This window comes from Erithacus rubecula (assembly GCF_903797595.1).
Source record: "Erithacus rubecula genome assembly, chromosome: 6".
Lineage (NCBI taxonomy): Eukaryota > Metazoa > Chordata > Aves > Passeriformes > Muscicapidae > Erithacus > Erithacus rubecula.
The window spans coordinates 513,985-535,875 of NC_136688.1; the positions used below are offsets into that span (position 1 = coordinate 513,985).

General features: G+C 40.1%; 1 protein-coding gene across 10 annotated transcripts in view; it reads right to left on the bottom strand.

Moving 5' to 3' along the window:
• CD44 (CD44 molecule (IN blood group)) overlaps positions 1-20,879 on the bottom strand; it is a 45,068-nt gene extending 24,189 nt beyond the window's left edge. For 3 of the 10 annotated variants that reach the window (XM_079308370.1, XM_079308371.1, XM_079308369.1), the window contains exons 1-3: positions 20,638-20,878; positions 2,866-3,031; positions 760-896 (exon numbers count right to left, since the gene is read on the bottom strand). In XM_079308370.1, coding sequence (XP_079164496.1) covers positions 760-896; positions 2,866-3,031; positions 20,638-20,704 — 370 coding nt within the window. In that variant the 5' untranslated portion in view covers positions 20,705-20,878. Of the gene's footprint in view, positions 1-759; positions 897-2,865; positions 3,032-20,637 lie in introns of all 10 variants that reach the window. The other 7 variants (XM_079308374.1, XM_079308368.1, XM_079308375.1 and 4 more) reach the window with 5 other exon arrangements.
• Between the last annotated feature and the right edge of the window lie 1,012 nt (positions 20,880-21,891).

Below are 21,891 nucleotides of genomic sequence, written 5' to 3' on the forward strand. Positions count from 1 at the left end.
CTCATGCTGCTGGTGGGAATAATGCTTGGGAGCAGTCATAAAGATCTGGAGAGCATGGACACCACCATAACAGCCATCTGTGAATAGTCATCTGTGAGTGACAGGCAATGGCAACTCACATGATGTTACACTAATGCAGAGATTTTTAATTATATCACTGCTGAGAACAAAACATAAAAAATCACTGCATTCAAATCATCAATGAAAACTTTTTCTACAGCTTTCTGTGAGAGCTCACTGCTTCCACTATGAATGCCACAACCTACTGAAATTCAAGATCCTTGAAGTTAGTTTAGATTTTGTTTTCAAAGAGCGTGTTCAGCATCTGTCAGAGACTTTATACAGTTTTCTAATAATTTACTATAATATTTCCAACTAATAAAAAGTTCAAAACCTTAGAAGGTGGTCTACTGCTGACACACATTGCTGTCCAGCTGCCTCGTGTCTAAATGGAGATTTGCCTGAGCAAATAGTGAATGGATCTGCAAACAGGAGAGCAGCAGCTGTGTCCATGGGCCATCACAGGCCTTGGAGCTGCTGCAGGTGGCAGCCACTCCTAAAACACAAAAAACTCTGCTCTTGGCTGTAAAGCTCATGTCTGCATGTACAGAAGAGCTGAATGCCATGGCTGACAACAGTCTCTTAGATTCACAGCTATGTTTATTATATAAGCCCTGAATCCAGTACCTTAACTATGAGATTACATATGTTATTTTTAGTTAATCTATTTCTCAAATGCATCATACATCATCTCCTTACCTGTCTCATTGTAACAGTATGCATCATACCGAGCAGTTGAATTTGCTGAAAGTTTGTAAATGCCAGTGTTATTTGCTGCACAAAGGTGATAGGGGTTGATCCGTGGGATAACTATATGCCCCACCACAAAACCATACCTGTGAAGAACAGAGGTAAATAAACCATATTACTCACTACAGCAGATGTCACTTCAAACATTAAGAAGCTACAAAAACCCATTACTTTTCAAAAGTGCATGCATTTATTCACACTGTTTTGTTGCTTTTTTATTCCTTTTCCATTTGAGCGTTCCTTTCTCATATGCAGCTACATCAGCCTCCTATCACTCAGCATAATTTTGTGTTTAATCTCCAGACCTAAATTAATTTCAATTAAATATGCATCTCATTAGCTAGCTAGAGTGACTAGTTCCAGAGCAAGGCAGTGAAAGTGAGGGAGGCAAGTGCAGTTTGTACCACCTGACACTAAATTCCCATTCTTTAGGGATTCACATTTTCATTGCTTTGACATAACACACCTCTCAGTGACATTCCACACAGAAGTGTTGAGGGCTCAATTTATGGCTCTCGAGCAAGTTTAAAGAATGATTGCAACACACATCATTTTCTGCAAAAATTGACAGCCTAGTAAAATATTGAAATACAAGAACCATTCATCCACAAATTCTTCCTATATCTTTCAGTTGAACAGTGTGATTATTGTGCACAGAGCTCACATAATTCAGTGAAGACTGTGGTTACATAAGGTACAATACATTATTACTGTTTTGCAATCCTGTAACACCTGATTGATTCCAATGTATTTAACTGGAGATGTGATAGAATGGTAACAAGAACTAGGGTTTGGTTTGGGTTTTGCTTTACTTCTTGAGAGGAATGGTTTGTCAGCAAGGAGTAAATGTCACACCTTTGCAGTTTATTATCTATGAACATCATTCCAGCTTCATGTCTAGTATGCAGGTACTTGCATTCTGAAACTCTCTTGTAGGTGGAATTATAAATTGCTTTACTCACACTCCCAACTAAGCTTACAGTGCTGACACTTTACGAACCATTATTGACCTACTTGTGTTATGTTCTGTTGATTCTTCTTATTCACATACATTTGGATGGTTTTATGCAGTATATTTTCCCTCTCCTACTCATGTTTAATAAGAACTAAAGCTTACTGACAAGGACTACTTCTAGCACAGGATAAATAAATGAAAGTAGTAGGGTGGAAGGGCTGGCCAGAAGGAAGGGAGGAAGAAATCCTATCTACCTGGCTTACATATCCAAATCTGTCATCTGGTAAACTGTGAATTAGGGAAAAAGTGTAACATTAATTAAAAATTACAGCTTCCTCTTGGGGGAAAAAAAACCAAAAAATCCCTCTTCTTCTTTCAATTGTCTTTATATTTCAGCTTACTTTCCATAGTTTAGGATATTCATAATTGCTTGCACAGAAATCTCTACCCCTATGCATTATTTAGAATTTGATCTCTAAATATTGAGTAGTGTTGGGCAATTCAGAATGCTGTGTATGTTCATGGGCCAATGTCAGAAAAAGAACATGCCCACTGTGTTATGAAGGACTTTCCCCTCAGAGTAAAGAACTGTTTCTAGTCATTACATGGTACAATTTTAAATTACATTTCCACTTCTGATGAAAGAATCTTCTAAGAATTCTCTGTTCATGCATTCCACCACCACAATACTTGTGAAATGAACAAGTTAGAACAGGAAATAGTTGCAAGCAGTATTGATGTCACTACTATTTCTCATGGTAACAGAATGAAAGTATTAAAATTTTGGAGAAACAAATGAATTGTTCAGTGAACACTAGGATCTGAACATCTTCCTAATAAGCTCATTATTCTGTAAATATCTTGTTGCCTTTAGATTTTATCTGTGAGAGATTATGTTTTTTTTAAAAAATAAATATTAAAACTATATGAATCAAGGATTTACTTGTTACTGGACCCAGAGCAAGGACACACATATACAAAGATGTTTTGTTCATTACAGAATATAATTTATTTAGCTAATCTTAATCTCTACAGTAAATCAAATGTAATTATTACACTTGTGGTGTAATGATACATTATGTTTTCAAGAATTTCTTTACCTGCAAGTTTCAAATCCAAGCTCATGAGCTTTCTTCAGCTGCTCTAGTGTTGCCAAGGTACTATTGAGAGCTCTGCAGAGTTCAACTGCTTCAGACCGTGTGAGACTGTAGCGACCATTTTTTTCAACATGAAAAACTCCTCCATATCTGCAACTTACATTGAACTCTGTTATCAAAAGAAAAGAAAAAACAATGTTAAAAATTTAGACCTAATGCTTCACTGAAGACTTGGAAATTATTTATTTTCCAGTATAATGCCTTCAAAGCAAACCCACAAGTAACAGCTACCAATTAATTCAGAAAAAGCACTGCCACTTTCAATCACCTTTTTCATATTTCCCCTCTTTGGGTTGAGGCATGAGGCAAATCTCCAGCCTCCCAAAACTAGCAATACAACATGTTTTTGTGAGGTATTCAGGACTTTTAACATACCATTAACACTATTGTGCAGATGAAAGGGTTAATTATAATCATATCAATACAAATTAGAATAACCATATGTGGAGAGAGAAAGGTAAACAACAGGACACTTCAAAGCAACGTGAATTATTTTTGCTTCTGCCCCACCTTTCCCTCAAGAGAAAAAATGCAGTTGCAACTCCAGACTAGAATGACAACTGCAGAGCACATTTCATAGGAGTAGCTATGATTTCCAGTGCAAAGAGGAGCATGACTCATTTTTATCTTAATTTTAATGGAAGTTCCATATGCAAGAATGGGAAAAATAGATCAGTCTTCTCCAGTTTTAGAAGGGTGTGTCCTTACTGTCTATTTGAAATAAAAGATGACATATAAAAACTGTTTTTCTAAAAGACACAAAATGCACTTCCTGCACATCTGCACTGACACATTTCTTATAAATAATAAGCATTTTCCCTAATGTAATTTTTGCCTGATAGTCTATTTTGTTCTATAGCATAGATGTGAAAGCAAATGATAGTAATCAAGGCATGCACTCTTTCTTTAGTTACTTTTGTCCATTCATATATTTATGTTATTCTGTGTACAGGGTATCTCCTCTGTGTAAACCACTAGGAATGTTCCTTTCCATAGCTCACAGGAAACACTCAAGGAGATTAAAAAACTGGATTAGATGCAGACGGGGGGATGCATGAGAGGACAACTATTCACAGCATGGGTAGGAGTCCAACAGTCTTGAAGCTTGCTTGTCCAAAGGAGTTCAAAAGCTGTGCATCCAATCTTGAATACCACAGGCAACAGAATTAATTATTATTATTGCTTGGGTAGCCTTTCCACAAAAAGAATGGAAAAAATACCTCTTCTCCAACCACTCCCCCTTCCCCAGTATACCGGCTGACAAAAACATCTAACTTAGACAAAATCAATTTGTATTTCAGAGTTAACAGTCTTGCTGATTACAGTTCTCAGTATTTTTAATATTTTTATTATCATATGTCATTAAAAAACATTTGTCCCTTCTGCCACTCCTTGACTACTGCTATGGGATGGAGCTGCTCTGACATCTGCCATACAAGTGACTTCTACTTTGGCTCCAAATATTTCATATTCAAAGCCTGACATTGTCTTGGAAGTTGTCCAGTCAGTAGCTGCATAAAGCATAAATGGCCTAGGCAAGAAAAATTTTTTCTTTAGTTTTCCCTTCTTGATTCTCTCTTCCTAAAGCTTACTCTGTGAGGCCTAGGCATTAATGTTAAATATGGGGATCAGACCATGAAGTTGTATTTGATTACTTCAAAGTAACAAGCTCAGAGATTTTAGAGATGAATTTTCTTGGAGCATCAACATGTTTTCTGATAATTTTAGGCTAATTTCTAAAAAGCTTTTCCTGTGGAAGCAGGACATTCACTTGCTTTGGGTTCCACTTGATTGCAGTTAATCCTATAAAGTGAAGTTCACTCTTGTTTAGAGCGAGTTGATTTAGCTATCATCAAACCTCAGCTCATTCCTGGTTGAAACACTAAAATTTATGCTCTATTACCACTCTGAGGTTCAGTCATAGCCAGAATTCCACTTAGAGCAATTCTGCTGTTTAAAAAAGCAGGCTTATTTACACAAAGAGGCTTAGTGGAACTACATGTGTACCCATGTACGTTTTCCATGGAAATGCTCAGCCTGATGGACCCTGCCCAGCAGGACCCTGCTGGGACTCCCAGGCTGGGTGCACGTGTGCTGCCCAGCTGCTGCAGGCATGCACAGCAGCCAAGCCCAGGCTCCCAGGAAGCCTGAGCAGCGTGAGAGATCACATGGGTGTCCAGGAAACCCCAGGAAAAGTGTGGCAATCCAGTTCTCAAAACTGGGTTTGAGGCCATCCAATTCCTTGGCGCCGTGCTCTGAAGTAATGCTGAGCCAGCATTTTGTTTTCACTTTGATGATATCTTCCACGCCTACTATTCCAAAAGTACCACTGCTGTGGCAGAGACACTCTGCTCATGAAGAGCTGAGCGCGGAAAAAGGACCAGAGCAGTACCCAGAACTCACATGGCATTTCACAGCCTAAGCAAATTGCATAAATTCAGCATCTACTCTTTGGAAGCAGTGATTACGACATTTTAAAAATGACAAAATACAAACCCAGAGCTATCAGGGAACACAGCATTTTTACTGCAGGGTCTCAGACTTTAATGTTCACACAATGGGGACCCTTAACTGAATTAACAAAAAAAAATTCTGATCACACCAATAAATACCATATAAAAATAAATAATGGGATCGAAACTAAATTAATGTCTTAAATTTTTTCCCTTGCTGAGGCTTGTAGAGTAATTTTGATTTAAAGAAGAAATATGACTGTCAAATTTACATTAAAGCATATGCTTCACCTTTTCCCATAGGGCAGGAAGGTCAAATCTGTTAATTTTATGTTGATTTTGCTTAGCTGGCTTTAACACAGTTATGCAAAAGATGGATTTTTATTGTGTTCCAAGAGCCAAGGCAATGTAAAACTCACTCTGCGTGACAAACTATTGCTTTTAACGTTTTTGAAGCTTCACAGGGGCTGACTCAGAGTGGACTCACAGTGAAATCACCAACAGCACGCAAACTTTCCCTCCTTCCCCGTTAGAGCTGTCTGGCTTTGGGGGCTGGGGACACAAGCCTTCCTTTCTTCCTTCATCCACATGATCTGCTGCAGCTGTTTAGTAATAGCCCATGAAGACAGTGCAAAATACCTCTGAATTGTCACAATCATTATCTCACCCAGGCCATGAGACTGGGTGACACAAACCACAGCCATGCTCCTGTCTGTGCTGAGCTTTATGAGCATGGAGAACATGAACTTCCACACAGGCCATTTCTGACCATCTTTGCTGGGATTTCTGGTGCCCTCTCTCAAGCAGCTGCATGCAAACCTTTCTCTGCTATCCTCATTCACATGTTTAAACCAGGTTCAATTAATACTTGTCAGCCAAAATCACTAACTTTGGTTCCCCAGACAATTTGCTAGCTAGAGCCCACTGGTGGGCTAGAATCACCTCACACAGCAGAGCATTGTCCTGTCAGAGAAGTGTGAGTTACACCCTGATAATTAATAGGAGAGGCTTGTTAGAAACTGTCACTGTAAGAAACCAGGTGCAATTTCCATTTCCACCCTGATTCTGCAACCCTTATGTATAATGAGTAACACTGACTCACGCTAACTCTTCCCACTGGAATTGATTTTCCATTAAATTTTTGCTATACTGTATGGATGTCTCACGCACTACTCCCTGCTTTTCATTGTTTTAGAGACACCACCTGGGGGTTTCATTCTCAAGGTGGGTTCTGTCTGGTATTTGAGGTTAAAAAAAAAAGCAGCTCTTTCAGCAACTGCAGAGATACATCAAAGCAAAGCAAGGGGAAGATCTGTGAGCACCCTGCCCGTTTGAACGAAGGCACGTGTAAGACTCGTATGCACTAACAGACTTCTGAGTAAAACCACACACTGCACTGCATGGCAACCAGGAAATGTTAGGGGGATGTTTTCATGGGGATTTTCCTCTTCAGTTTGTGGTTCAAGATTATTGATAGGCCACCAGGATGTGCTAAAGTGGGGCTGGCAGCAGAGACAGAACCAGAGGTTTGGCAGTTTTCATTCTCTTGGTTTTAATAGACTATAGGATTTACATTTACTGTAAGGACTTGGTTCTAAATTTATTAAACTGAGTTCTAGCCCTTGGCACATATACATGGACAAGTGTTTCCTTATAATCACAGATTACGGAATCTTGTACTGACACTTCTGAACAGGAACAACCACCAGCTTAGCACTGATACCTACATTATGAATATCATCACCTGCTTTAAATGCATGCTAGAAATGAAGTAGCTACTGGAAACAGATTAAAATATGTTTTTTAAAAAAATCCTAGTAATTACTATGAGATTCCTTTCCACGCAAATCTGAGAATTGGGCCATATGAGTCCTAAAATCTGAGGAGGTCTGGACAATCCAGATCTTGGCTCTCAGTTCAACCTATCTCTAGTTATGCCTGGTTTTCTGATTTTCTCTAGAAAACTACTTCATGGCTAAATAAGAATGCATATTTTACTTCTGACTTGAGAAAATGACCTCTGAATACAAAATTTCATATGGGATGGATTCATGAAACATTTCAGGATCCAAAACATTTTGTCAATGTATGCATGATTACCTAATACACTACAACACACATGGCCTGGAAGGCATTATTTGCTAATTATTCTATCTTTTTTTTAGAGTCTATTAGCAAAAAAACTTCACTCAAGCAACTCACAGCCCAGGCAACTGTAACAGGATACAGAGGTTTTTACCTTTATGTCAGAAGTTGGACTGAAGCCCAAGTCAGTGATGAAAACCACTGGATAGCTGTTTGCTAGGTTATGTAAAATGATTCATTAATCCCAGCCACAGTCACTAATAGACACGTGTCGACATCATTAAAACACACCTATACTTGGATCCCTCGGGGCATGATGAGGAAAGGAACACTGTGCTGGGAAAAGAGGACTCAAAACTGGGATGACTACTCACTGATCAAAATCCAGAAGTCAAATTTGCAAGATCCCCATGAAATGAAGCAAGCAGTCCTTTACAATCCCAGCACAAAAGCGCCAAGGATCAAGCCACATGTATCATCATTAAGTGTGGCTGGTTTACTGTTCTTCCAGTTATGATATTCTTGTTCTGCTAACCACCATGCTCTAAAGAGAGTAGAGAAACAAGTCTAGAAATAGACCACCTGCAGCATAAGCAAGGCTTTTCCAAATAGTGACAGTGAAAGTAAGTCTTCACAGATTCTTGGGAGTTGTCCCATGAAATACTTTCCTTGGAGTATTGCCAAGTTGTGAAACCTACAATGATTTATAGGAAATACATTTCCAGATTTAGTGGCAATAAACGGTATTTTTGGTTCTCAAAGTATCCCCTGTGGGTACTTAAATAAAGCAAAATAAGAGGTTTGTTTTCCAGTTTGAAACTACCCTTAATTCTGAAATTAAAATAATTTATTTGCACAAAAAAAAAAAAATCACCTAAGAAAGTCAGGTTTAAATGTTTACATGGCTACAATACATGTAGATGGTTTAAGGAACACAGACAAAAGTTTCCCTCAGGGATTTTTTATAATGTCATATTTTCATTTCAGATTGGCATAGAAAAATGGTCTAAGCCTGGAAAGTTTTAATCCCACATTCTTGTATCCCTAATTAATAGCTGATATCCAGGGAAAGAAAAATTGTCTGCACACCTGGCTTTTTAAAGACAGCAATATCCAGGAAAACACTTTATAAGGGATTTTACCTGCATGTTTGCAAGGAGCTCCTGCTATAAATAGAGACAACGTATTCTTAGTAGTTGGGTGTGGCGACAAGAAAGTGAGGATGACTCTCCATAGATCCAAAGGTGTAAAGTCAGAACTTCTTTGAAGTTGTGCCTAAGCTGCTTCTACTACCCAGTTATATTTGGGCACCTAGTAATTAAGTCTGTAAAAAGCAAATAAGAGTGTAGCTTTCTCACTTTCCTGTGTGCTGCTAGCTGCATGAAGAGTCACGGGACAGCCATGCTAACCTTGAGGTCCAAGTGGGCTGACATGGATCTCTGCAGAGAAAAAGAAATGCAGCCAGAGGTATCCACAGAGGCCAGAGGGAGGTTCTCCTTTCTCCAACAAAAACTAGCAAGTATTCCTTGCATTTCTGTCTTACTTCTGGGAGTGCACACTGGAAATGGGATGTGGGACAAAGCTCATGCTGCTGACTCTTTTCCAAATTGTTGTTCCTAATGAATCTGCCTTCTGAACATCAAAGTCATTGCATCTGTTTACTGATGGACAAAAATGTCCAGACTCATAACTGGCAGCTCTCCTGGCTACTGCTTTAAAACAATGGGTGTGGGGGTAGTGCTATTAATAAATCAGGCATTCACAGAGTCACTCAAAATGCAAGTAAGTACAAGAAATAAGCTTCAGTCCTCAGCAGCTGCTGTAGGAAGAAAAGAATCTGCTAATGCATCTTCCAATCATGCTTTATCTGCGTGGCAACTGTTGCTCTGGTAAACATCCTGAGTGAGCCTATACTGTGTCATCACTTATGATAAACCTCCTTGCTGCTGACATTAATATTAGTTTTTTTGTAATAGTCTCACCCAATAGGGAGCTGAAAGTTTTCAGACTCCAGTAGAACGTGGTACAGCTGCACTGCACCTCGGGGGAAAAATTGCAAGCAGTGATATCATAGTCTGCAATTAGTTATCTGATATGCCCCCCTGGAAATGATGAAAACATAATCACCACTGCCGATACGGGGAGAGCTCCAGGCTGTACAGTGAGCAGTCTAACCCCAAAGGCTGACTAACAAGGGCTCTGAGGACAATCAGTTGGGATCAGCTCCATGCAATCCAGGTGAAGGAACACACAAACAAAGCTGGAGAATAATAGCTGGAGTCTGGTTTTCACTGTTTAACCGATTTAGTTATTTGGGATAAAAGCAGTTGCCACACAGAGTGGCTCAGCAGACAGATCCCCAGCCTGGAGCCCAAAGGGCCTTATTCCTATTTGCTGCTCTGTCACCTATCCAATCAAAGAAAGGAACCTCAGGAATCTTTTCAAAAGCTCTGAAAGCCTGCCAGTTAAAACAGAGATAACATTACTCTGGTAGACATACTGAAAAAAAGGAGGCTGCTCAGAATATGCTTCTCAATGTGGGACATGATCTGTAGAAGTCGAAGGGAAAGTTCTTATGCAAGCTTGTGATGATGGAAGAGAACATTGTCACATTCACCACTCCCTTAGTTTTTCCCCTAATACAAGAATGACAGGGATCCCATAGCCTGTAATCAGACTGCCTAGCAGGCAACTTCTCATGGAATTTTTGGTGGCAGAATATTTCCATTTTCTGGACTCTTTGTGACTCTGTCCACCCATATACTAACGTTTCAAGAATCTTGAGATTTATACTGAAAATGCTGACTAGCAAGTAACTTTCCTAAGATGTATGCAGGCTATTCATACACTAAGCTACATGAGCTGTTAAATATCTTTAGTAATTCTTACAGCCTTAGTTATGAATCTTTTAGAGCTGGTTTCAAAAAAAAAAGACATGTTTAATAAGTAGAGTTTGCAATAAACATTAGTATGTACACGATGCTGTTACTATCACAAATATGGTGGGAATTGTGATCTTTTTTTGTATTTAAAAAAAGTTTATTTAACTTTAACAATTCATTAAAGGCAGTGAAGATTCTATTGCTTGAGGGAAGAACGGGAAAGAGGCACTGGCAGCGTAGCCTTACTATTCAGTGATTTCAAATATTACATTAAATCCTACATATAATTTAGGCGGTGGAGATACATAAAGGCAATGCACTGTTGCCTGCATGCAATCATCCTCAAATAGTGAAGCATCATTGCTTCCCAAAAGTGCTGGAATCATTGAGAAGCCAGTGACTTTGTTGTGATGCTCATTGATTCTAGTAATTTGTTTTAAAGAGATACAGCTGGATTTTACAAAAAGGTCCAGAGCTAAATCCACATTTGAATAGCAAATGATACAATGGCAGACTTCAGTCCAGGTACAGTGAGTTCTACAACACTGGATTCATTTTGAGCAAGAGTCAATTCAAATGTCAGTTTGGCAATATTCTATCTTAATAAATACAAAATTTGAGACAGTTACTAATTAATAAAGCACCACAATATATTTTGCCCCCACCAAGGACATTAATTGAAGCAAAATTCATCAAGTGGTTTATCAAGAGCACTAGAAAAAGCATCCATCCAGGACATAAGAGTACTGGCTGGGAGAGAAACACATTGAGAGCAGCCCTGACGAGAAGGACTTGGGATTTGTCATGGATGAAAAGCTGGACATGAGCCACCTGTGTGTGCTCCCAGCCCAGAAAGCCAACAGGATCCTGAACTGCATCCAAGGGAACGTGGCCAGCAGGGCAGAGAAGTGACTCTTTCCCTCTACTCTGTCCTCGTAAGAGCCCGCTGGAGTGCTGCATCCAGCTCTGGGGTCCCAGCACAAGGACATGTGGGAATGACTGGAGCACATCTCCCACAAAGAGAGGCTGAGGGAGCTGGGATTCTTCAGCTTTGAAAAGAGAAGGCACTGAGGAGGCTTCGCTGCAGACTTGCAGTACTTAAAGGGTTTTTTAAAAGAGGGAGAGTTTTTTACACAGACAGATGGTGATAGGACAAGGGCTTAGGGTTTAAACTAAAAGAGAAAAGACTTAGATCTGATGTTAGGAATGAGTTCCTTACTGTGAGGCTGGGAGGCACTAGAACAGGCTCCCAGAGAAGCTCCACTCCTGGGAGTGCTCAACACCAGGTTAGACAGAGCCCTGAGCAGCATCACTTAGAGCGTGGCATCTCTGCCCATGCAGGGGATTGAATCAAGGTAGTCTTTAAAGTCCCTTCCAGCCCAAGCCATACTGTGATTCTGTGATGTCTTAGAAACAGCAGAAGCAGCTGATGAAGTGAGAAACCACTTTTCCAGATGATTTGCTACCAATCATTGCACACAGATCCTCTTGTCTTCCTTGAACAGCCTAAAAACATATCTTAGACATGCCTTGCTCTAACAAACTGCTAGTTCAGCTGACTCACAAAACTGCTTTCTCTGGATGGGTGGGAGATATTGGGCTACTTCCCAATATAGAAATCAATTCAAGATACCAAAACCATTAAGTTAAAAAGCAAAAGATAGGTTTCAGTTAGTCATGTTGCCATGACTTTCATTGTGGATGTATTTGTATCACATCAGAGGTGGAAAAAAGGTGTCAATGCCTTGCATTTGCTGTGAGTCAACAGCAATGTGATTGTGACTGCATCGATAAAATGGCATGACCTAGCACTATGAGTAATAAAGTTAGACAGAAGACTGATAGTGTTAAGAAATTCAGTGTAAGTCTACAAAAAATTGCTTGTATGAGTGTTTCAAAACACTTACTCTTACTCATAAGGAATATTTTCTCACACATATTGCTCAGCTGAAGGAAGGATTGCACAGCCAGACTCAGTGATGGATTGCCAAACAGTAACTGAAGAGAGTTTCCTGTTTTTATGGTAAGAGTTTTCAGAGAATGCTCTGGTCCTCTGTGCTCTTGTTCACTTCCCATTCAGTAGAATAATATTTGCACAAGAACATTTTTCTTACGATTAATCATAATGCTTCTTTCATCTGAAATAGCCCAGTGTGAAATCATACCTGCTTTCTGAAACTGAAGCAAAAGAGGGACAAGGGGCTGGGACTTTGGAGAAGATGTTCTATTTACAGCTACATTGCTGTCTCTTGTCCTACCTGTGAGGTGGGGATAAAAACCTGACTTCCCATGGGCTATAAAAACATGGCAGCCTGTTTGCCAGCTCACTTCTTTCCCACTAGTTGAGAATATTCTTTCTCTGCTAAACACTACTATGTCTAGACTTCAAATTTTAAGTTCTAGGGCAATTTAAATACATTCAGCCTGACTCCAGTTCTGCTGAAAGTGTTGGTGAAATCCACCAGTTAAGGTTACTCCCTCTTAACCAAATGTTGTAATATTTATGTGAACTCAGTGCAATGCAAGAAAAAAAAAAAACAAAAAGAACAAAATTTCAACAGAGACACCATCAATTTCCGAAGTGATACATTGAGAAAAACTAAGATATCAAATCTGTTTCAAGAATTCAAGTTCTTCTATGACAGTCAGAAGAATCCAGCAGGTGACAAACAGAAGGAATACATCTCAAACGTGCTGGTGTTGAAATGTTTGAATGTTTAAGATACAATAGGATGTATTGAAGAGACACCACAGGTTTTTGTTACTAACATCTACCTTCAGCTTTGAAGATGTGGATGTGTATCAAGTAAATGTTATCAATAAATACTTTTGTAGGTTATTAATGGATATAAACTTTGCTGGGGACAAGACTGTGGCTATGCTATGTTTTTTAAATGGGTTTGTGAGAACACAGAAGCAATTAAAGCAAATAACATTTTTTATATTTTATTTTGAAGGGTAGCCTAGTTAGGAAGAGAGAGCTTTTTAAATTTTTCCTCCTTTGCTCAGCAAAAGAAATTAATTAAAGAGTTTATTCATTTACAAATGCAAAATTTTGTATAGAAATTCTGCTGTTCTTTAAGGGTACTGTTGCAACATCTTACCAGTCTTGCACTGTTCTTTATGCAATATATTGCTTATGCTGCACTAATTTACAATAGTTCTGGTCCCCACTAACATCTATATAAGTCATAGGAGTTGCTAAGAAATATAAAAGAAAAACAATCTCCAGCTCCAGAAAGAAACTCAAACTGCTTGTTATATGTTCTACCTGAATTAAAAAAACTCCCATCAAAGTATTATCAGAAAGCAAATTCAGATTTAGTCATTTGCCTTAACAATCTCCTACTCACAGGATATGTCTCATCCTGGAAAACTGGACAATTGGGCTTTTTCCAATCCACATGAACCCATAGAGACAAAAAACACTGTCTAGCATATATGCCTAGAGATGCCCTGAAAAATCACCTGATCTTACTCTTCCATGATGCTCTAAGATTGCCCCTGCTTCACTGTTTGTAAAAAAACAGTTATTGCTGTTCTCTGTTCAGTGTGAGCACAGTATCACTGCTGGGTAATGTGCGAGACTTGGCAGGTCAAGAATATGTTGAGAAAAGAAAACAAAACTACTGTAATCCTTTGCCACCCAAAAAAAAAACCAGCCAGAAAATTAAGCCATAAGAATAAAAGGAGAAAGAAAAAAGCAAAGAATTAATAGAACTGATCTTGTAGAAATGTCACAAGACACAAAAATCATCACAGACACTCTTCGAAGAGCTGTGCAATTTTTTATACCACAACAGGGAACAAATTAATCCGGGGTTTTACTGAGGCAAGCCACAAAAGCAGGAAAGAAACTTCTCCCTAGGCAGTCACCATGGGAATGTGTCTCACATGCTCAAAATGCCAGGCAGTTACTACTTTTAATACAAGAATTGCCAACAGGATAAGTGCTTCTCTAAAACCTCAGCTGTGTCTGCTCAGCGATGAACTGGAACCACCAAGTATCTCTTCTCAGTAGGCTATAAAATGATTTGGCTACATTCTGGAAAAGAGGAGTTTAAAGGTTTAAAGCTCAATATGCAATCTCAAGGAGGATATTTTTATTTTCTGTGCTAGGAGAGATTTTTTCCTCACAAGAAGACAAAGTCACTCTGACTAGTGCAATGGAAGTGTGGCATTTTGTAAATATCAGCCCTACAGCCTTTCCCAGAGCATCAAGCTTTAAGTACAAATACCTGCAAAATCTCAATAAAACAGTTGATATTTATATCCAGGAAGTATTGGTTCAAACAGGAGCAAAATTTGACTAAATTTAAGACACTATTCTCCAGCGAATTATTAAATAAATTCTAAAGTTCTTGAACCTAAAGAAGTGTCAACTCTGACAGTAGGGTAAAAGATGTGTCAGTTCTCTCTTGGCAAACTGCTTCAAACATCCCTCATTATAAAAAGATAAGCACAGAATAAGAACTCTTTAAGGAAGCTCTACTTTGCATTTACTGTTGTCTAACAGGAAACAATTGCTATCAAACTGAAAATAGCTGCCAGTCCACCGTGAGTATATAGACAGCAAACTCACAAGTAAACAGGATAAAACTGTCAGAGCAATTAAGTTTTGTCTGGTTTTTACAGAACTGCTACTGGCAAAATTGATTTAAACAAAACATGAATTATTTCACTTCCATGTTCTAAGTGTTCCTATATGTTAAATGTATGCATAAACAACATATTGGAACAGAGAACAAAACCCTACATTTACAATTATGAAGACACATTAGCAAAAGAAGCTTTTTTTAATACATTTTCTACATTTCTACATTCCTACACCTACATGTGAGTAAATGATGGAAAAGGGAAAGGACATGTAAATAATGATGGACAGCTAATCAAGCAGGAGGAGGGAAAACAAGGAAGTGAGTGAAAGATGTGTTCAGGCCGCACCCTCAGTGTCTCCATCACTAATGGATCATGTTTCTTCAGAATTGGCAAATCTGCTTTCCCTTGAACCTGCCTGGTGAGCTATTCCATGTTCCTCGTGCAGAATCTTTACCCAGAGCACAGGATGGAGCTGGGCAGACGTGGCTGTCAGCAGTGGCATACGGTGTGATGGGGACACTCCACCTTGTCCCAAAGACGTGAGCTGGCCCATGGCAGGGAGCCAAAATCACTCCCATCCCAAGCCCCCTACAGCAGTGCTGAGCTGTGCCACTCCCACGCTGCAGCAGGAGCATTTTCCAGCCTGCTCAGTCTGTTTGGAGTGGGCATGTGGGCTCAGAGCTCAAACAGCCGCAGCCTGGCTGCCCTGGCACCATCCCAAGCTCTCTGTGCACCTCCCTGCTGGAGAGCTGTGCTCCCTCTGAGGCTGCAGCTCCAGCCTGCTGCTCCATTCTGCACCCCACTTTGGCCAGCAGCTTCTTGCTGCACTCCCTCACATCTGCTCAAGGGGCCTGGGTGCCCACGGAACAGCCCCTGAGCTCCAGTTAACCTCTCACTTCTGTATGGGAAATCTGCAAGAAACTATTCATTACAGCTACCCACACACACCACACCCTGCTTCTTTACAGACACCTATCCATTAACAAAAATAACAATAAAAAAGCCCCCTAGGGAAATGTACTTCTGAGAACCTGTTTTGCTAACATGCTGTCACTGTGAGACATACATAATTAACAAGAGCTATGCCATAGCAGTTTTGTTTTTTACTATTATATGTTCTGTCAGAGGTAGCATCTTATTTAGGAAAGCAGGTATTTAGTAAAACAGACATTAGTGTGAACTTGCAGGCTAATGCCCTTTTTCTAGGCAGCTGTGCCCTGGCAATCTCTTTTATAACCCTCTCACACTGCTTTTGGAACAGTATCATTAGCAGAAAGAGAGATGGAAGTTTTAACACAGCTGTTGTATGTCTGGTGGAGTTTTTTTCTTTCTTTTTTTTTTTTTTTTAAGACTATTAGAGTTTCCAGCTACCAAGCTACATCAATCACCAACAGTAAAGAGGAAAAAAAAGGCAAAGCAAAGTATTTTTCAAACTCCAAATGTAGATACAATTCAGGTCTTCTCTGTGATTTTTGGTTTGAATTAGCACACCCTGCTTATGTTCTCATGTTTTTAATGGCTAAAACTGTAGATAATTCTTCAACTCCTTTTGAGATTTTTTGTTGTTTGGGTTTTTTAATGTTTCACAATATGAGAGTTGGAGGTTATTGCACCAAAATAAGACTGCTGTGTTATATAAAGTTGCCAGTGTTGCCATTTAGAGGAACTGGAAAGTCCCAAAACCATTGCTTACTAAAGAAAGTTCAATTACGTTCCTAATTGAAAGCACAGACTCAAAAAATGACTGCAGGTTTCGTTAGGCAGGAAACAGTCATGGATATTTGAACTTTAAATTGCAATTAGCTGAACTTTCTGTCTGACTGGAAAGATCCTCCGAGGAAAACCCCTCTTTCTCTCAGTTGCCACTTCACATTGCTGCCTGCAAACTCATTCATAGGATCAGTGCTCTGCCGTCCTTGGGCGGGGGCAGCTCCAGCAGCTGGGAAATCACAGCCAGCTGCTACTGATATTGCTGCAGAGGCACTGGGGGAGGAAACTGATAATAAACAGCACTGACACAATCCTCTCTGCCACTGCTATTAGCAGCACCCATAATGGCCGCTGATAATTACAGTGCCTGATAGCTTGGAAATTATTATTACCTCTCTGGGAGGGAGAGATGTCTGTTAAGAGATGATGGACTCCTGGAAAATGACCAGCAACTGCACCAGACTGGCTTCCTGCCTATAGCCATGGGTAACACACAGAGAATGGTCCAAAACACCAGGTCTGTCACAGAGAAACCCTGGCAGGGTAACAGGCAAAGAACAAAATAGATGTGGATGTGCTCTACTTTCTAGCAACTCGGAAGCTTCCCTATCTCTATTTTAAGAATTCAGTTTAATGCTGACAAATTAAATCAGCGTGCTCCCAGATGCCAGCTGACTCTAAAATATGATGTGTTTGGAGCACCAATAATTGTCCCAGTGCAATGTTGCATTGTTTTCAAAGTAGGCAAGATTACTGTGATGGGTGATGTTTTTTTTTTACAATTATCCTCTCCGTGAAGTTGTATTTCACAGATAACTACGTACATATAGTCTTGGTCCTGGACAAACCAATTTTAGAGGTGAGTTTTGCAGAACTCCTTCCCTTGCTCTCTCACATCGTATTCTCTTGAAAATAAAAGACCAAACAGTGATATATAAACGGGAGAATTATCATCTTCCATATTGGCTGTATTTTCAAACACTTATCTCTTAGTTCTGGAACAAAAATATGATGCAAGAAGACCAGAAAGTAGATGGAGAAGCCTTTTTACAGCATTTGGAATGTCAAAAAAACTTTTAAATTCTTTGACTGATTTACCCTCTCCTCATAAAGGAATTCTACATTGCTTTTTCTCTGCTTTTCTGCAGCGTGTTTTACTACCAGTCAATTATATTCAGAACTAATATTATAAATATTATCACATCTTTTCAACAAGTATTTTAAGAGAAACGAGCTCATGGGTCTCTCTGGTGTTTATCTGTCTATCAGCACGTCGTGATGTCTCCGACTCCTGGCACACTCTTGATACAGCCAAATCTCATGCATGTTTGGATGATAGATGAATAACTGCAATATTCACACTATATCCAATTCAGGCCTATAAATTTCATGGGAACTCTTCTGGAAAGATACACCACATAGGGATAAACATTTTGTTAAACCTTGGCTAGAGCTACCAGTGGTTTTAAAAGCATTTACTTTAAAAAGTTCTTCCTCAATTGTACGATGCTATCTGTCCTCATTATGCCTTTCTCTCGCTTCCTATTTTCAAGGTAATGGCTCTTCATTGTGGTGAATACCAGTACCTAAAGAATCTTCAAACATTTCTCCAAAGACTGAAAAACAATCTCCTGCCAGGGTTTTCTGGCTCTGTGTGTGCGAGTGTTTCCAGGGCAGCTCCATAACCCTTCCACTAAACAATGATGGAAAGTTCAAGTGACCTCTTAATAAAGTCTAGTTACTTTGTAGCTTTGGGGAACTGCCAAGATACACACTGTAGGGACTGAGTGAAAATAAACTAGCACAAAGAGCTTCTTCAAGCGGCTTTATTTACAAATTTACACGGTGGATATGTAGACCAAGGGGCAGGCAGGTCCCTTCCTCTGTGACTGCCCAGCAGCTGCAGGATTCCTGTCTCAGAGCTTCACCTTGCAGCGGGGCTGTGGCAGCCAACCTCCCTCCTCCCACGGGCAGACTCATCCTCCCTCCTTCCATTTCATCTTTACTACTTCTGCTCCAGCTCCCTCCAGTTTGGGGGGGCAAAATTCTAGGATTCGCTTTGTGTTGAGGAAAGCTTCAAGAAAAAAATATTTCTACAAACACAAAATGCTCGCAGGAGGAAATCTCCTCTGAAAGCATCATTACCAAGATGTCAGCATCTATATCCTCCAGGATCCAGACTCCTTAGACAAGCCATGTCAACACCGTGAGTAAGAAACATATCAGTGACAGTAGAGACACAACACCACAAAAATCAGGATGAGTAAGTTTCTCACTTTTCTCTGTATCTCATTTTTTCCTTCTGAAATCACATTAAGAGTAATTCCAGGTCCTCTTTAATTTCATAAAATGCTGTACTAAAAGGATCAAAATTCCAGTTCAGGAGTTTCCCAACAGCAATAGATATTAGTCTGTGATACACACCAAAATCACTGGCTAAAAAAAGAAACCACCACCATCAACTGCTGTTTTGAAGTCATTACAGACTACAAAGTCATGCTGGAATGTGCTGTATACCAACTTAAATATAATATATGTAGCTATAGTCTAATACCTTACTAAGCCAGTAAAGAAACTTCCCTTGAGGGCATATGTGAAGTTTGACACACTTTTTGTATCTTTGCTGAGGGCTCAATTTTGGGGCTTTCTGTCTCACTGTAAAATCACATTACTCCCAGAGTCAGTGCAGACCCTGCTCTCCAGGACACTCCAGGCAGCTCACAGAAGTAAAAATCAGCCAAGCAGTTATAATATTTATACAGTGCACAGACGTGGAACAAGCCAAGGATTTAAGCACATCTTAGAGATTCCTTATTTGCCCACAGTAGCCCTGTCCTTTCTCTTAAGACTTTGTCCATACACTTGGTCTTAGCAGGAGCATTTTGGTACAGTGGACACACGATTTTAGAAAGAAAAGCAATGAGGCTGCCCCAGCTATCACAGATGCACTGGGAGCTTGTTCCCCCTGACACACCCATTCACAGCCTGGCAGCTCTGCAACCATTACAGAAGTATCCCCTGCTGCTCAAACAAATGAGACATATATTTACTATACACACACACACAGCCCTTGGGTGATGATGGCCATGAAAAATGCCTTTTGTTAGATTCCTGGAACTGATGAGTACAAGAACAATATAGAAGCACAACTGTTATCCATAACCACTAAATGCCTCGAGGCAGTGGCAGTCACAGTGAGAGTCTGCTGAAAGTATGGTCATTCCCCTAAAACACAGTTGAGCCTGCACCACGTGAAATTTCAAAAGCTTTTTGTCACTTTGGACATAATTTTTTTCCCTCTGTATTAACCTTAGACATAAAAATGCAAATATTTGAAGCAGATAGCCAAGCTGCAGGAAGGTAAGTGATAAACAACTGAACTTTGCCACTTCTAACCCTCTTTGTTCCTAAAGCTCATCAGTCAGCCCTGAAGAGACCTTAGAAAGTCAGAAGCAAGCATGCTTGGCATAAAAGCTCTCCAGATTTCACAGATCCCTGCAGTTCTTCTCCTGTTCAGCAAGGCTGTGCCCAAATGCAGTTTGTTTCAGTGCTCAGCTCATGTGAACTCCAGAAGGCAGCTGTAAACTGGGGGGGCTCACCCTCTCCCCTCCACCCCCCTTTGCAGTCTGGAGCGGAGCTGGGAGAGCAAACAGCGTTTTAGCAGCAGTCACACTGTCAAACTGAGCTCTACCAGAGCCATTCCGAATTCCCCAATGTAGTTCTGTTCTTAGCTTAAACTTCATTCTTTAATGTTCTGCAATTCAGTTTTTACAGATCTGGAATTGCCCTTTACAAGCAACACACAGCTTTCCGTGATCGTGCAGACCAGCACAACTGAGATTACACTTCTGAAACATCTCTGGAAACACTTGAAATAATGAAAGTATAAAGATGCAAGAAAGCTTTTAGCTATCTAGCAGAAGGGCACTTGCTGTCTGAAGCATTAACTTAACAATCATAAGTCTTTTCATTCATAAAAATCTTACCTGTTTCTGTTAGACAGAGCTTCAGCAAACATAATCCAAAAGTTACCCATAAGGAGAAGGTGGCCATTGTTTTCTTGGAGCTGCTTTGCAAAATCCAAAGATCCTTGCAAGCTGCAGAGAGAAGAAAAGCCCCGACGCTTGTTAAGCCTGCAGTCAATGAGTCTGAAGTTTGCTGCACTTTTTATTCTGATTCAAAGGAACTGAAGTAATGACATAACTGGGAGGGGGAAGCTCCATCAAAAGTCACACCCATATTGCAACAAAAGTTACCCGGCAGCAGAAGGGGGAGTGGAAGGAGAGCTAGTACTGACTAAGCAGGCACACTTGAGTTTTAAAGAGCCATTCTCTTCTTACACAAGTCTAGTCAAAAGTTATACTTAGTGTGCTTGTAGGAAAACATGTGTAATCTCTCCTGAGTTCCCTCAGAAATGCACTGTTTGTTATATGCTTTTCCTCCTGCCTTTTAAAATCTCTTCATTATTCAAACCAAGTGAACATAAAAACACTAGAGTTTCTGGACCTTTGTAAAGCATCTATAACAGCCTAGTTACTTCCTCCAAATATTTTGCTTATTTATTCCTATCTCACCATTTTCTCTTTGTGTGGTTCAGTTAAGAGCAAGTAAAATGCCTGCTCTGCAGTGAAGCTTTCTGCAATGTTTTTGCTGTCTGCTGGAGGATAACCTCATGCAGAAGGTGAGGCAGTTCAGTTCCCCACAGTTCTACCCTTGGTGTCCCTGCACAGGCTGCTCCAGCACGAATAATGAACAAACAAGAGCAGTGAATAATGCCAGTGCCAGAAGTGAGTGACACTGAGGAATAAAGCTGATGTTTTATTGTATTGATGGCATAAGGTACAGAAGGAATTTTCCTTCCTATTCCCTATTCAGAAAGCAGAGAAACAGGATGGAAAGGTACGAGACCTTTGAGTTCAGACAAGGTCTCAGCTCCTGAGGATCATATGTTCATTGCAGCGTGTGGTTTTGTTTGGCTCTTCATGAAAACCCAGATGAAAACCTCAATGCCTCTGCAGATAAGCAAAAGGCTTGTCTCCTGCGTGCCTTGATTTCCCATGGTGTCCCCATGCACTGGCTCCTCTTTAGAGCTGCAGAACCGTGGCAGTGGCTCCTGGGGTGAGGGGCTGCTCAGGGACCACCAAAGCCAGCACTTCCCACCTCCAGCAGCCAGCATTGTGGTGATGGCTGACACCAGAAATGCCCCGACTCCAGTCTCCCTTGCCAAACCCAGAATGAAT